At 38.9% G+C, this 12,902-nt stretch overlaps 1 protein-coding gene across 12 annotated transcripts in view; it reads right to left on the bottom strand.

Annotated features, from left to right (window-relative positions):
- Positions 1-158: 158 nt before the first annotated feature.
- ap3b2 (adaptor related protein complex 3 subunit beta 2) overlaps positions 159-12,902 on the bottom strand; it is a 59,866-nt gene continuing 47,122 nt past the window's right edge. For 8 of the 12 annotated variants that reach the window (XM_084934047.1, XM_084934045.1, XM_084934046.1 and 5 more), the window contains 5 exons: positions 12,780-12,864; positions 8,037-8,134; positions 7,079-7,099; positions 4,782-4,920; positions 159-3,327 (listed from right to left, as the gene is read on the bottom strand). In XM_084934047.1, coding sequence (XP_084790173.1) covers positions 3,177-3,327; positions 4,782-4,920; positions 7,079-7,099; positions 8,037-8,134; positions 12,780-12,864 — 494 coding nt within the window. In that variant the 3' untranslated portion in view covers positions 159-3,176. The remainder of the gene's footprint in view (positions 3,328-4,781; positions 4,921-7,078; positions 7,100-8,036; positions 8,135-12,779; positions 12,865-12,902) is intronic. The other 4 variants (XM_084934048.1, XM_084934049.1, XM_084934039.1 and 1 more) reach the window with 1 other exon arrangement.

Consider the following 12,902-nt stretch of genomic DNA (forward strand, 5'->3'; position numbering starts at 1 on the left):
AACAGATGGACGAGTTCGATTTCAGCAAATACAGCAGGCTTTTTACAACTTCTGTTTTACTCTTCCTTATTCAAACTGCCAGTCTTGCTTCCTTCAGTTAAGGCAGCTGTCTGTGGTCGATTTGACTAAAGACCATAAAAAAGTAGACACACGCAACACCATATCTGTACTTTTATTTGTATAACTATACTTGTAATACCTCAGGACCACATTTCACAACCACACACGGGTATGAGGAACTGTACTTTGGATATTTTGAAAGCAGATGAAACAGATGGCCCTACGTATGATTTGGAGAATAGAGTTCAGTCTTTTCTGTATTTTTACTTGTGAAAGTAGACTTTCTTATTGTTTACTTTCATCATCATGGCTGCTGGAGCGAGCGGGCAAATAACAGACAATGCGAGGAGTACGTTAAAGGCCAAAATAAAGTCCTTTCACTACTGCTGTAGCTTTGGAAGATTACAGTTACAGTTTCCAACAGTAAAAAGAAGTGCACAGATACTGCTAGAATTAAGAAACATGCGTCTGCAGCACAGATGAGGATATTAAAAGGAAAAAAAGGGGCATCAAATGTAATTAGCCACGAAACCAGCCTGACCACTGAGATGAAAAGCAACACTTAACTTGAAAATCACGCACATTATCTTCAGCACATACTCAAACATAATCTAAATGTTTCTTTACTAAATCAACTTTATGGAAAGCTGAATGGGTTGAGTTTTGTTTTAAGCTTTTGCGAATATTTCACTTCAAAGCTTCATTGTGTTATTTACTAGTAAATATAGGCTGAGTTTTCTGAAAATAGAAATCTAAATGAATGCATTGATATTTTTGACAAATATTTATCTTTACTGTATTGCCAAAAGTCAGTTAAGTCTCATTTGGGAAAGCTAACTCCCTAAAGCTAATAGCTACAGATAGCAACCCATTAGCTTAACACAAAACACGAGAACTGCTAGCTTTGCCTTCTCGGAAGTTAATAAAAATTAGAAAAATATGCTACAGCTCTATGGTCAATATATTACTTCCTTTATGCACATAAACAAACTGAAGACACAACTACCACCTCATTAAATCCATGTAGAATGACTTACAGTAAACGCTTGTCTACAAGACTCAGTTGAGAATTTAGTGGGCAAAAATCCTATTTTTTACAGTCCTGATTCACTTATACGAGAATATCACCAGCAGATAAATCATTTATCAAAATTATAATTAGGAAAATAATTTGCTGATATTCGTTAAGTATTTTTGTTGGAGTTGGGGTTAAACGCTGGGTTTAATTCACAGCAATCAGAGAAAAGCAACCAAAAAAACATTTCTGTATAATCAAGCATGATGATTTTTGTGATTTTAATGTGCTTCATGATGATGTCAAGTCAAGTGTTACAGTTTTTAATCAAAAGCGCTACTTCTTATTGTTAGGCTGATACTCACTCACACACAGACACACACCACACCTTACAGTAGTACTGCATTGCATGTTGCAATAAAACAGCATGTATACATTTCAGCTTTTATCAATGCCCCACTTACTGTGATGAACATGTGCACTTTGACAGCTAACCACATGCTAAAAATCACCAAATTATCAGATAAAACTCTGGGGAATTGTTCATTAATATTATACCAAAATCACATAGTTGAGGTTGAATGGTAGCCGTCTTAGATCAGCTATCTTCTTGTATCTTGTAATGATTTCAAATAACTGTGACAGTGCCACCTGATTTGAGGGAATATAATGATAGTCTTTTACCCACTTCGTGTATCTCAGAGTATCACTCCATCTTAAAACACTTTGATAGCCCCTCAAACCAGTTGCAGCAGATGGCTGCCCATCCAGAGGAAAAGGGAGTTTTTCTTGCTCACAGGGGGCATCTGATTGTTGGGATTTAGTCTATATTGTTGTAAGATTTTTATCTTTTGTTGTGAATTGTAGCTATATAAATAAAATGAACTGAACTGAAAGTTGTTTCATCTTCATGTTAACACCATAGAAAGACCTCCTTTAGTTCCGACAAAAACCTGTGGAGGTCCAGTCTTTCCCCAGCGTATGACGTTGCTCATTTGTCATAGAGATGGTTTAGTCATTACCTGATATACATAAAGTTGGAATAAAAGCAAAAAGTATATAAAACCAGCAGTCGCAATGTAAATGTCTTGACTTGTTCATCTGGGATTATTTCAGTTTCCTACACATGGATTAAATCTAGTCTGAGATTTAAAAAAAAAAATCAAGGGAGATCGTGAGTGAGCGACGTTTATGGTGTAGGACCACTTTATTGGGAAAATAAAGTGTCCTGATTGCCAAGAGTGACATATTCTTACTGCACAGTGTTAATACCCCTTTCATCTCCGCCAGCCTGAACCTAGTGAACATCTTACTGCACATGTTTTTGTTTATTTTTTGCTCACCTAATCTTTGTAAAGCCTGACTACAGCCTTAACAGAAGGCGGATGAGTCCAGTTACTACTACTGATTGAAGATTCTTCTGGATTTTTTTTAAAGATGTGTCCTACTCCAGATTTTATTATGTACCAGGTGAGAGCACAGAAAAATCTAGCACCACAAATTGGATTTGAATATCACGGATGACTTTGTCCTCCTAGTCGTCACTGTAGCTGATTTTGATTTCACAAATGATGAAAAATGCAGTTTATTCAGTCTTTGTCGATGACAACTGAGCAACTGCCTCCACTGAGGAAGATCACAGGCTGTGGCTGAACGTTTCAGAGCCACAGTTTTTTTTCTCAAAGTCAAGAATAAACCTGCAGCCTCGATTAATGTTTATCCAGGAAACAAATTCTGACATTAACTTTATACTAAAGAAAAAAGGTTTAGATTAAGTAAATGTGAGTCCAGTAAGTCCAATTAGCTCCTCAAGGAAAGAAAAAAAAACCCAAAACGTTCGGAAATTAGTATTTTTGGATAGTCAAGTAAAAACATTCAGGTTCAGTTTTAATTGTCAGGTCCGGGTGTGGCATTCACTGTCTCTGGGAGTCATTTCTAAAAGTTTGGGGCTCTTCTAACAAAACAAATGTTGTGGAAGCTTCCTCACTGACACGGCTCGCAGGAGATGCTACACTGACAAGTCTTAGATGATATGTGAGGGATGGCTGAAGTGCGGGTGGAGGCGGAGTTCAAAGCTGGAGAGCTGGAGAGCTGGTTCGCGTCACTGCGTTAGAGCCTGGAGGATGTCTTTCACCAGCATCGTGCCGATCACCATTTTCTCACAGTTGACCGTCAGCTGGGCGGCTCCTTCCTCTTTGGTTGCCACGGTGACCAGCACCAAGCTGCCACTGGTCACCGTCCTGCCGGCAAACCTGTGGACAGGATGATCAGGAGGAGGAACAGGAGGACTGAGGTCAAGGCAGTAAAGATCAAGAAGTAAAGATGAAGCCACAGAATAAAGAAGGGATACACATCGCGTGAGTCAGCGAGACAAAAATATCATCTGTGAAACACAACAATGAGTGCAAAGTTAGTGCAAAAAAAATGTTTTTGGTTTTCTTTTCTAGAAATTTTCTAGAATACTCTGATCAATATTCTCAGAACTGCATCAGATCCTACTTCAAGTCAGCTGATTGTGAATATATGTGCACCCTTTTCCCCCCTAAAAGCTTGAACAGCTGATGCTGTATCAGGTTTGTACAGATGATGTAGTGGTTCCTGAATGTCACAGTCACAGGCTTTTGTCATGTATTTCTTGTGTTTTGTGTCTCTGTTAGATTTGTTGGTTTTGTTACTTTCTTCTGCTTTCTGCGTTTCCTGGTGTCTGTCATGTTTAATGTCCACACAGAAAGTAACTTTTTTCTAGTGTTTCCTTCTATTATTGTAGATCTTTACCTCACAATATAAAGCACCTTGATGCAACCATTGTTATAATTTGATGGTATATAAATAAAACCGGACTGAACTTAAACTAACAACAGTCCAACTACTTATGACCTTAAGATTTTCAGATTTCCTCTCACGCAAACACACATTGTAATTTAAATAGGTCTAAATGTTATTAGAGGCAGCATGGTGGTTAGCACTGTTGCCGCACAGCAAGAAGGTCCCCGTGTTTGCATGGGTTCCCTCCGGGTACTCCGGCTTCCTCCCACCGTCCAAAGACATGCAGCTTGTGGGGATAGGTTAATTGGATAATCCAAATTGCCACTAGGTGTGAATGTGCGAGTGCATGTGAGTGTGAATGGTTGTCTGTCCCTGTGTTGGCCCTGCGACAGGCTGGCGACCTGTCCAGGGTGTACCCCGCCTCTCGCCCTATGACAGCTGGGATAGTCTCCAGCGCCCCCCACGACCCTGAAAAGGATAAGTGGAAGCGAATGGATAAATGTTATTAGTTCTGTGATGTAGATAATGTTGTTGTGGTCATAAATGGTAATCCCCTTATATCTTGGATTTTTGAGACCAGATGTCACAAAGGAGAAGTGGATCTAATGGAGAAATAAAGAACTCAGCCTTCTTATTGTCATGTCAAGGTAGATCCTCCTGACAGCATGTGCTTCTTTATCATTTATTTTACTCAAGCTGGAACTAAAATTTATAGGTGTCTGAAAAATGTACACTTTGTTCCTTTAGTGGATTTTTAAAATCTGCGTAAAATACGTGAAGCCACACTTTTAAGCTGATCTTTTAAGCTGATCTTGGCAAAGATCTTGTTCCCAAATGATTCCGTGTCCTTTGCAGAAGACAAACACCACACAGAGCGCTATTTGCATTAAAAGGTGGCTCAGATAACAAGACGTGTTTGCTCAGGAGTGATTTTTCTCACCTGCACTCTTTATCTGACCCACAGGGCACTCTGCTGAGGTTGGCAGCGGTGGTCACTCTCTGGACGATGGCGTGTTCGTTTCGGCACTTGACGTCCAAAGTTAGTTTCTCTGTGATCTCGTTCATGCCCATCAGCTGACCTGTGGAGGTTGTAGGAGCAGAGCACTGGTCAGACAGGAATCCTCTCCCTCCCAGCAGCAAAACAAGCAAAGCAGTTAATAATCTTAATAATAATAGTAGTAGTAATAATAATAATAAGAAGAAGACAACATGTACAGTAACAGAGTTCATTTTTTTAACCATTGCTATTCTTTTTCAGGGTATCTGCTAGCTTCAGACATGTACAGTATTATATACATATACTATACAATGCAGTGAACATTGCTAAAGTTCTCAGAGGGACTGATGTAATATTCAGTACATCAAGAACTGTAAATGCTACTAACACTTAACACGGGAATGTACTCATGCTTCCCACTGAACACAGGATTTTGTTGGTGAATTTACAGCACAAAAGAAGCAAATTTCTGACTGCTAACCAACTCAAGTCACCATTTTCCAGAGTATTTCCAAAGACAGAAATTCTGGTTGAAAGAGGTATTCAGTACTAATTTTCTCACTTGTGCGAAGATGGCTTGTAGAGAGCAACTGTTTGGTGATTTGCTGGTCAAAAGACGCCTGGATGTCCAGGTTAAAACTAGTATTTCAGTATTATATATCAATACTGCTCTGATGTAAAACAAGTCCTAAAATCGCTGCAATAATAAGTCAAGTGACAGAAAACTTAAATTCAGAAAATTTAGCTAAAACAGACTGCAGTCCGTTCGTAGTGTTAGTGTCTATGCATGCTTCATCTGAACTTTTTTATAACACCAACCCAAATTTAATAAAATTGTAGCTCCTTGCCAAGAGGTTGTGCAGTAAGTTGTGTGAGGGAGCACGAAAAAACAAAATAGGGGAAAAAAATTTAAATTGCACAAAATGTTGTGGGTCCCACAGAAAACCAGTCAAACGTTTACTTTAACTGCTCCCCACAAACAGAAATTTATGTTTTCTGTATTACACTTACAGGTAGATATAAAGTGTTTCCACAGCACGAACTTTTTGTAGTATTTAAGAACTAAACCTGCATAAGGATTGTTTCAAGTCACAGCACAGGCATTGTAAAACAGATATTTAAGGAACAACCACAAAGTCCCTCCCCCTAACTGAGAATAGTTCCCATTTTTATTAAAACTGTCACCACCAGGGGGCAGTGTTATACCAGTGAGTGTGGTGAAATGTTTTTGGATGTGTGCTGCTCTCTCAGACTTTAGCTACTTTTGGCCTTTTTCTCAAGGGGTCACACAGATGGATCCACATGCTTGATCTCTCATGTATACGAGTGAATATACTGAACAGTGTATAGAATCAGACTGCCAATGTAAATAAAAATGCAAGGAATGAAAGGTTACGCGGACTTATTGCGCCATCTTGTGGTATGACCTGGTATTACAGGACAGTAGGTCCCGCACTAGTTCAGCTTTGACTGATATCTCAACGCAACACTCAGATGTTTTGGACCTAAAGTCACAGCTAATCTGTTTCTTTAGATTAGGTCAATATCTTTGGCTCATTTTGAAAGGGTGTAAATCACTATTTAACAAACGTATTAACAATAGTTTGTTAAATAGGTTCCTTCAGTTCCCAGATCCTGATCTTAGTTCCTGGAACTGGTTAAAAAGGGGTTGAAGTTTTGTTTAAAAGTGACCAAAGTCAAAAGTCTGAACTAAGTCAAATATTTGCTGATTTAAAAACTAGACCTCAATACGAATTAAAGACATTATCATTTCCTCTTGAATGACTATAACCTGGTTTTAACTGAGATGTCAAGACCTCTTTTGACCTGCAAAACAAAACCCAGTGCCTGTTAGACCGATGCACTACAAGATGACCAACAGTTCAAACTCCCAGCATGGTTGGTGGTTATCAGAAAGCACATGATCGAGTGCTGCTGTGAGCCAGATGTATATGTGGAAGAGTGAATGAGGATCAGTGGATGAGCATTTCCAGCCATTCCTGGTGGAGCAGGAGAGTGTGAGCGGCAGGTTTGCAGGTGTCTGCAGCTACAGACCCGGAGATGCAGTTAAGTGTTGATTACCCAGGCAAGAAGGGAGGAGGGGGAGTCAGCACGAGGTGTTAAAGGAGGAGGGAGGAGGGGAATGGGAGGAGGGGGTGGTCTGTGTGAGGATGAGTTTGGCTATAGGAAAGGTGGCACACAGACAGCTGGGAACAACAAATCTATTAAAGCCAACTTACCTAGATTGTGTAATAGCTTCTCTATTGGGGAGAGTATGGAGAGGGAGGAACCGTGGATATGACACATGTTTAAAGAGTCATTGTGGGCTTGTTAGAGCTCAAAACTCGATCACTGTTAGGATGGAAAACGAACACCAGAAACCAGAAACATGCTGGGAACCGCTGTCTGCAGCTGCTCTACCATACACCGTCTAATGCAAACCTTTGGTTTGTATTGGTGGATTTAACGTAGCTGATGGACAAAAAACTGTTTCCTGCTCTGGAGGAAGGATGATGTGGAGACTCAGAAACATCAGGCAGTTACTTTGATGTTTACTGCATGTGGCAAATGACTTGCTCGCAATGTTATAAAAGAAAAACAAAACAAAACACACATTTGGAAAAGTGAAATATACTTTCTAATTAAAAGGTCCTCATTTCATCGTGTCACACTATATGATGCACATTATCAACGGGTGACTGAGCATCACTGCATGCTTTCCTCTCTGCGTAACTGTTAAAGATCAAAGTGCAGATCTCAATGTCTTTGATCAGCAGCAATTTTTTCATTTGTATTTTCATTGATTGACTGTTCAAAAGTTGCAGCTATCAAATCAAGTCAAACCTGAAGTTTCATGTATGTGCTAACTTTTTAACTTTAGATATTCAGCATGTGGTTCCCACATGACTTCAAACATTTAACCCCATCACAACAGTTATTCACAGTCTAATGAAATGAGCGCTATATTTGAACAGAATATATGAAGTATATATACAGAGTAGACTACTAACACTCAGGGTCAAAACTTATGAGTTGCAGCGCTGCAGCATTAGCTCACTGGTTAACATGTTAACAAGCTCCCTGTTTGGACTATGCAACATTTAAAGATGTGTTGGTGTTAAAGCAGCAACTGAGACAGTGGTTTAGGGTCGCAACATTCAAGACATCAGAAAAATTTCGTGGCCTATTTTCACTCACCTTGTTCCTTTTTAAACTCGTTCTCTGTCAGGAAGACGGGCCTCATCAGCTCCCCGACAGGTGGCTGGATCGACACGAAGAATTTCCTGGTGTGAGTGCTGAAAAAGGAGGAACGGTAGTGTCAGGGATTTGTATTTTGTCTTTTGTTCTTAAACTTCAAAGTTTCCCAAAGAGCACTAACCCTGGTGGGATGACAGAGGTGGAATAAGACTTTTTAAATTATACAAGTAAAATATCTGATCTGATGGTAATTTTATGACTGTTTTCAACAGGAAACTGAAAAAATGTCCATCAGTATTTCTCAAAGCTTCAGTAGGTGTCATCAATATGTTATGCAAAACCCCCAAAGATTCAAATCAGTAAAGATTAGTAAAGAGTCAATGCAAACTTTCAAAAGCTGCAACTATTAAAGCTTGTGTCCGATAACAGCGATACTTTGACGAGTTGTTGAGCTTTTTAGTCAGTTAAGTTAGGGTGACCATATTTTGATGTCCAAAAACGAGGACACTTGGCTCAGTCATGAAGAACTTGCTTAAAGAAACATATTTAACGTATTTAAACGATGCCTTCTCTGTGCGGTTAATGAATTGTGAAATAAAATTTGTCATATAGGACTTTGCAAGTCAACAAGTGCAAAAAAAATAACTTAAAAGCCTCTGGAATTAAATAATGGTACAGAAATAATGCCTCATGTGCATAAGAAAAATTACCAGTACTGGGTCGGTACGAGGGAAATTTCTTTTGCAGTTCGTCTGAAAAGATTCACTTGCGTTTTGGGATCTTTTAAACATCATTAGGCGCGTTGCTGCGCGCTGTCTGTCCCGTCTGTGAGCGCAGAAAAACTTACAAGTGCTCACAAAGCAGCAGTTCGGGGATGACTTCAAACACATGGGTCCTCTGTCGGAATGTAGGAAAACCCGGACATTTTTATCAATCTCGAAAATCCCCCCGGATGCCCTGGACAGAACGTGAGTAGTGGACTTGTGTCAAGCCAGCCTCCAATTCGAGACTTGCAGTCAAGCCAGCCTCCAGTTTGTTTTCTGTTCCCTGTGTATTCAAAGTATTACGGGAAGGGATGTGGAAACCGGATTTCAAAATAAAAGCCAACTTCGAGTGAATTAACAGATATGTTAAGAACATAATAACATATAATTTAGGCTTGTTTACAAACTCTAATGTTAGATCTACATGACACAACCTTGTACCCTAATAGCGCCCTGTCAATATCAAGGCCATCTTATTTTGGATTTCAAAGTAAAAGCCCTGTGAATTTTCATTTTTGAACTACTCTTTAAATGACTTCATAATGCTCTTAAAAGTAAAAGTCTTCTTTCCAAAGACTAGTTGCACTTTATAACAACACTATCCAACCACAGTGTTTTTCACAGTAATACCATGTCAATATCAAGTCAGTCTGATTTTGCCTTTCAAAGTAATGGCCCTTTCAAATTGCCCATATTTGACTTACTCTTCTAACGATTTCAAAATGCTCTAAATAGAAAAATTCCTGTTAACACAGGATAATTCCACTTTAGATCAAAAGTATGCAACCCCACAGTGATACGATATCAATATCAAGTCAGTCTAATTTTGCATTTCAAATTCATGGCACGTTGAAATTGCCCATTTAAGACCTACCTTTCAATGATTTCAGAATGCTCTAAAATGGAAAATTCCTGTTTCCACAGGGTTATTCCACTTTAGATCAACAGTATCCAACCCCACAGTGATACTATATCAATATCAAGTCAGTCTGATTTTGCTTTCCAAAATAAAAGCCTTTTCAAATTGCCCATATCTGACTTACTCTTGGAACAATTTCAAAATGCTCTAAAATGGAAAATTCCTGTTTCCACGGGGTTATTCCACTTTAGATCAACAGTATACAACCTCGCAATGTTACCATGTCAATTTCAAGTCATTCTGATTTTGCCTTTCAAAGTAATGGCCCATTGAAACTGCCCATATATGACTTACTCATTTAACAATTTCAAAATGCTCTTAAATGAAACATTCATGTTTCCACAGGACAATTTCACTTTAGATCAACAGTATCCAAACCCACAGTGATACTATATCAATATCAAGTCAGTCTGATTTTGCCTTCCAAAATAAAAGTCTTTTCAAATTGCGCATAGATGACCTACTCTTTTAACGATTTCAAAATGCTCTAAAAAGGAAAATTGCTGTTTCCACAGGGTAATTCCACTTTAGATCAACAGTATCCAACCTTGCAATGTTACCATGTCAATTTCAAGTCATTCTGATTTTGCCTTTCAAATTAATGGCCCGTTGAAATTGCCCATTTAAGACCTACCTTTCAATGATTTCAGAATGCTCTAAAAAGGAACATTTCTGTTTCCACAGGGTAATTCCACTTTAGATCAACAGTATCCAACCCCACAGTGATACTATATCAATATCAAGTCATTCTGATTTTGCTTTCCAAAATAAAAGCCTTTTCAAATTGCAGCATCCGCGTTTAGTTAGGGGGCGACCGTGGCTCAGGGGGGTTGGGAAGCGTATCTGTAACCGGAAGGTCGCCGGTTCGATCCCCGGGCTCTCTGTCCTGGTCGTTGTGTCCTTGGACAAGACACTTTACCCTACCGCCTACTGGTGTTGGCCAGAGGGGCCGATGGCGCGATATGGCAGCCTCGCTTCTGTCAGTCTGCCCCAGGGCAGCTGTGGCTACAACTGTAGCTGCCTCCACCAGTGTGTGAATGCGAGAGTGAATGAATAGTGGCATTGTAAAGCACTTTGGGTGCCTTGAAAAGCGCTATATAAATCCATTCCATTATTATTATTAGTTATAAAAAGTACCTCATAAACAATTATAATCAAGATATTGACGTGATAAAACTGTGGGGTTGTATACTGTCAATGTAGAGTGAAATGATCTTGTGGAAACAGCAACTTTGCTTTTAAGGGGATTCTGAAGTCAGTGAAAGAGTGGGTCATATATGGGCAATTTCAACGGGCCATTACTTTAAAAGGCAAAATCAAGGCGACTTGAAATTGACTTGGTATCCCCGTGATAGTGTACACTGTCAATCTAGAGTGAAATTATCCTGTGAAAACAGCGATTTTCATTTTTAAAACATTCTGAAGTAATTGAAAGACTATATCACATATGGGCAAATTCGACGGGCCATTAATTTGAAAGGCAAAATCAGAGCAACTTGAAATTTACATGGTTTTACTGTGGGGTTGTATACGGTTGATCTAAAGTGGAATTACCCTGTGGCAACAGGAATTTTCCATTTTAGAGCATTTCGAAATCATTCCAAGAGTAAGTCAGATATGGGCAATTTGAAAGGCTTTTATTTTGGAAAGCAAAATCAGACTGACTTGATATTGATATGGTATCACTGTGGGGTTGTATACTGTTGATCTAAAGTGGAATTAACCTGTGGAAACAGAAATGTTCCTTTTTAGAGCATTCTGAAATCATTGAAAGGTAGGTCTTAAATGGGCAATTTTAACGTGCCATTAATTTGAAAGGTAAAATCAGACTGACTTGATATTGACATGGTATCATTGTGGGGTTGCATACTCTTGATCTAGAGTGAAGTTATGCAATGGAAACAAGAATTTTTCTTTTTAGAGAAATCAGAATTCATTGAAAGATTATTTCCCGTATTGGCAATTTGAAAGGGCTATTATTTTGAAAGGCAAAATCAGAATGAATTGAGATTAACATGGTATCACTGTGGGATGGAATACTGTCAATATAGACAGTAATTATTCTGTGGAAACAGTATTTTTCCATTTTAGAGCTTTCTGAAGTCATTGAAAACGCACACCGATATATGGTCAATTTGAAAGGGCCATTATTTTGAAAGGCAAAATAAGAATGATTGATATTGACATGGTATCACTATGGGGTTGTATACACTCAATATAGACTGCAACTAGTCTGTGGAAACGTCAGTTTTCCATTCTGAATTAATTAAAAGAGTAGTTCAAAAATAAACATTCAGAGGTCTTTTACTTTGAAATCCAAAAGGAGATGGCTTTAATATTGACATGTTGCTACTAGAATACTAGGGTATGTCATTTGTATCCAACATTAGTGTGCAAACAAGACTAATTGATATTTGTGAATGTGCTCTTAATTTACTGGAAGTTGGCCTTCATTTTGAAATCATGCTTCAGGAGCTTTTATTTTGAAATCAGGTTTCCACGTCTTTTGCCATAATACTCAGAATACACAGGGAACGTAAAACAAAGTGGAGGCTGGCTTGACACCAGTAAAAGTGGACGGTTGGTCACCCTAGTTAAGTGTTGATGCTAGCCTCAGATAGCTGCTTTTAACTGGTGTTAGTGAAACTTTCTTTGAAGCAGATCCAAGTGTTGGGCTTGGACCGGAGCCGGTCTTATATACTTATTAATGAAAAGCGCATCAGTTTGTTGGAAGACATAATTGCACAATAATCTGTGTATATTTATAAGTACAACAATTTTTTCCCATTAACCTCAAAAATGACTGCCTGTAGATTTAAAGAAATTCAGAAACCACTGGAGTGTTTTCTCTGATATTATTAAACGTGAACTGAATCGAATCAAGAGTTTTTCCAAATAATTAACTAACTTCCTGTCTGTATATCAACGTATCAGTGGCTTAGCAGACTAACTGCTGCAGCGCAAATGCAAATCTAGCAAATCCCAAAAATGAAGCAGACCAGCAACCAGAAGCAGGACTGCACAGGAGGTCTACCCTCTGTAATCAAGAGTCCGTCTCACCACAGCTGGAAGTTTGCTGCTTGCGTTGAATCACAGAAATCGATGCCCATCACAGCTGTGGCCGTCTCACCTGCCGGAAGTAGCTCTGTGGACATGGAGGAAAGAAAAAGCCTTTAGTGTTTC

The sequence above is a fragment of the Perissodus microlepis genome, chromosome 7 (assembly GCF_051167445.1).
Source record: "Perissodus microlepis isolate ML-2025 ecotype Zambia chromosome 7, ASM5116744v1, whole genome shotgun sequence".
NCBI classification, from domain to species: domain Eukaryota; kingdom Metazoa; phylum Chordata; class Actinopteri; order Cichliformes; family Cichlidae; genus Perissodus; species Perissodus microlepis.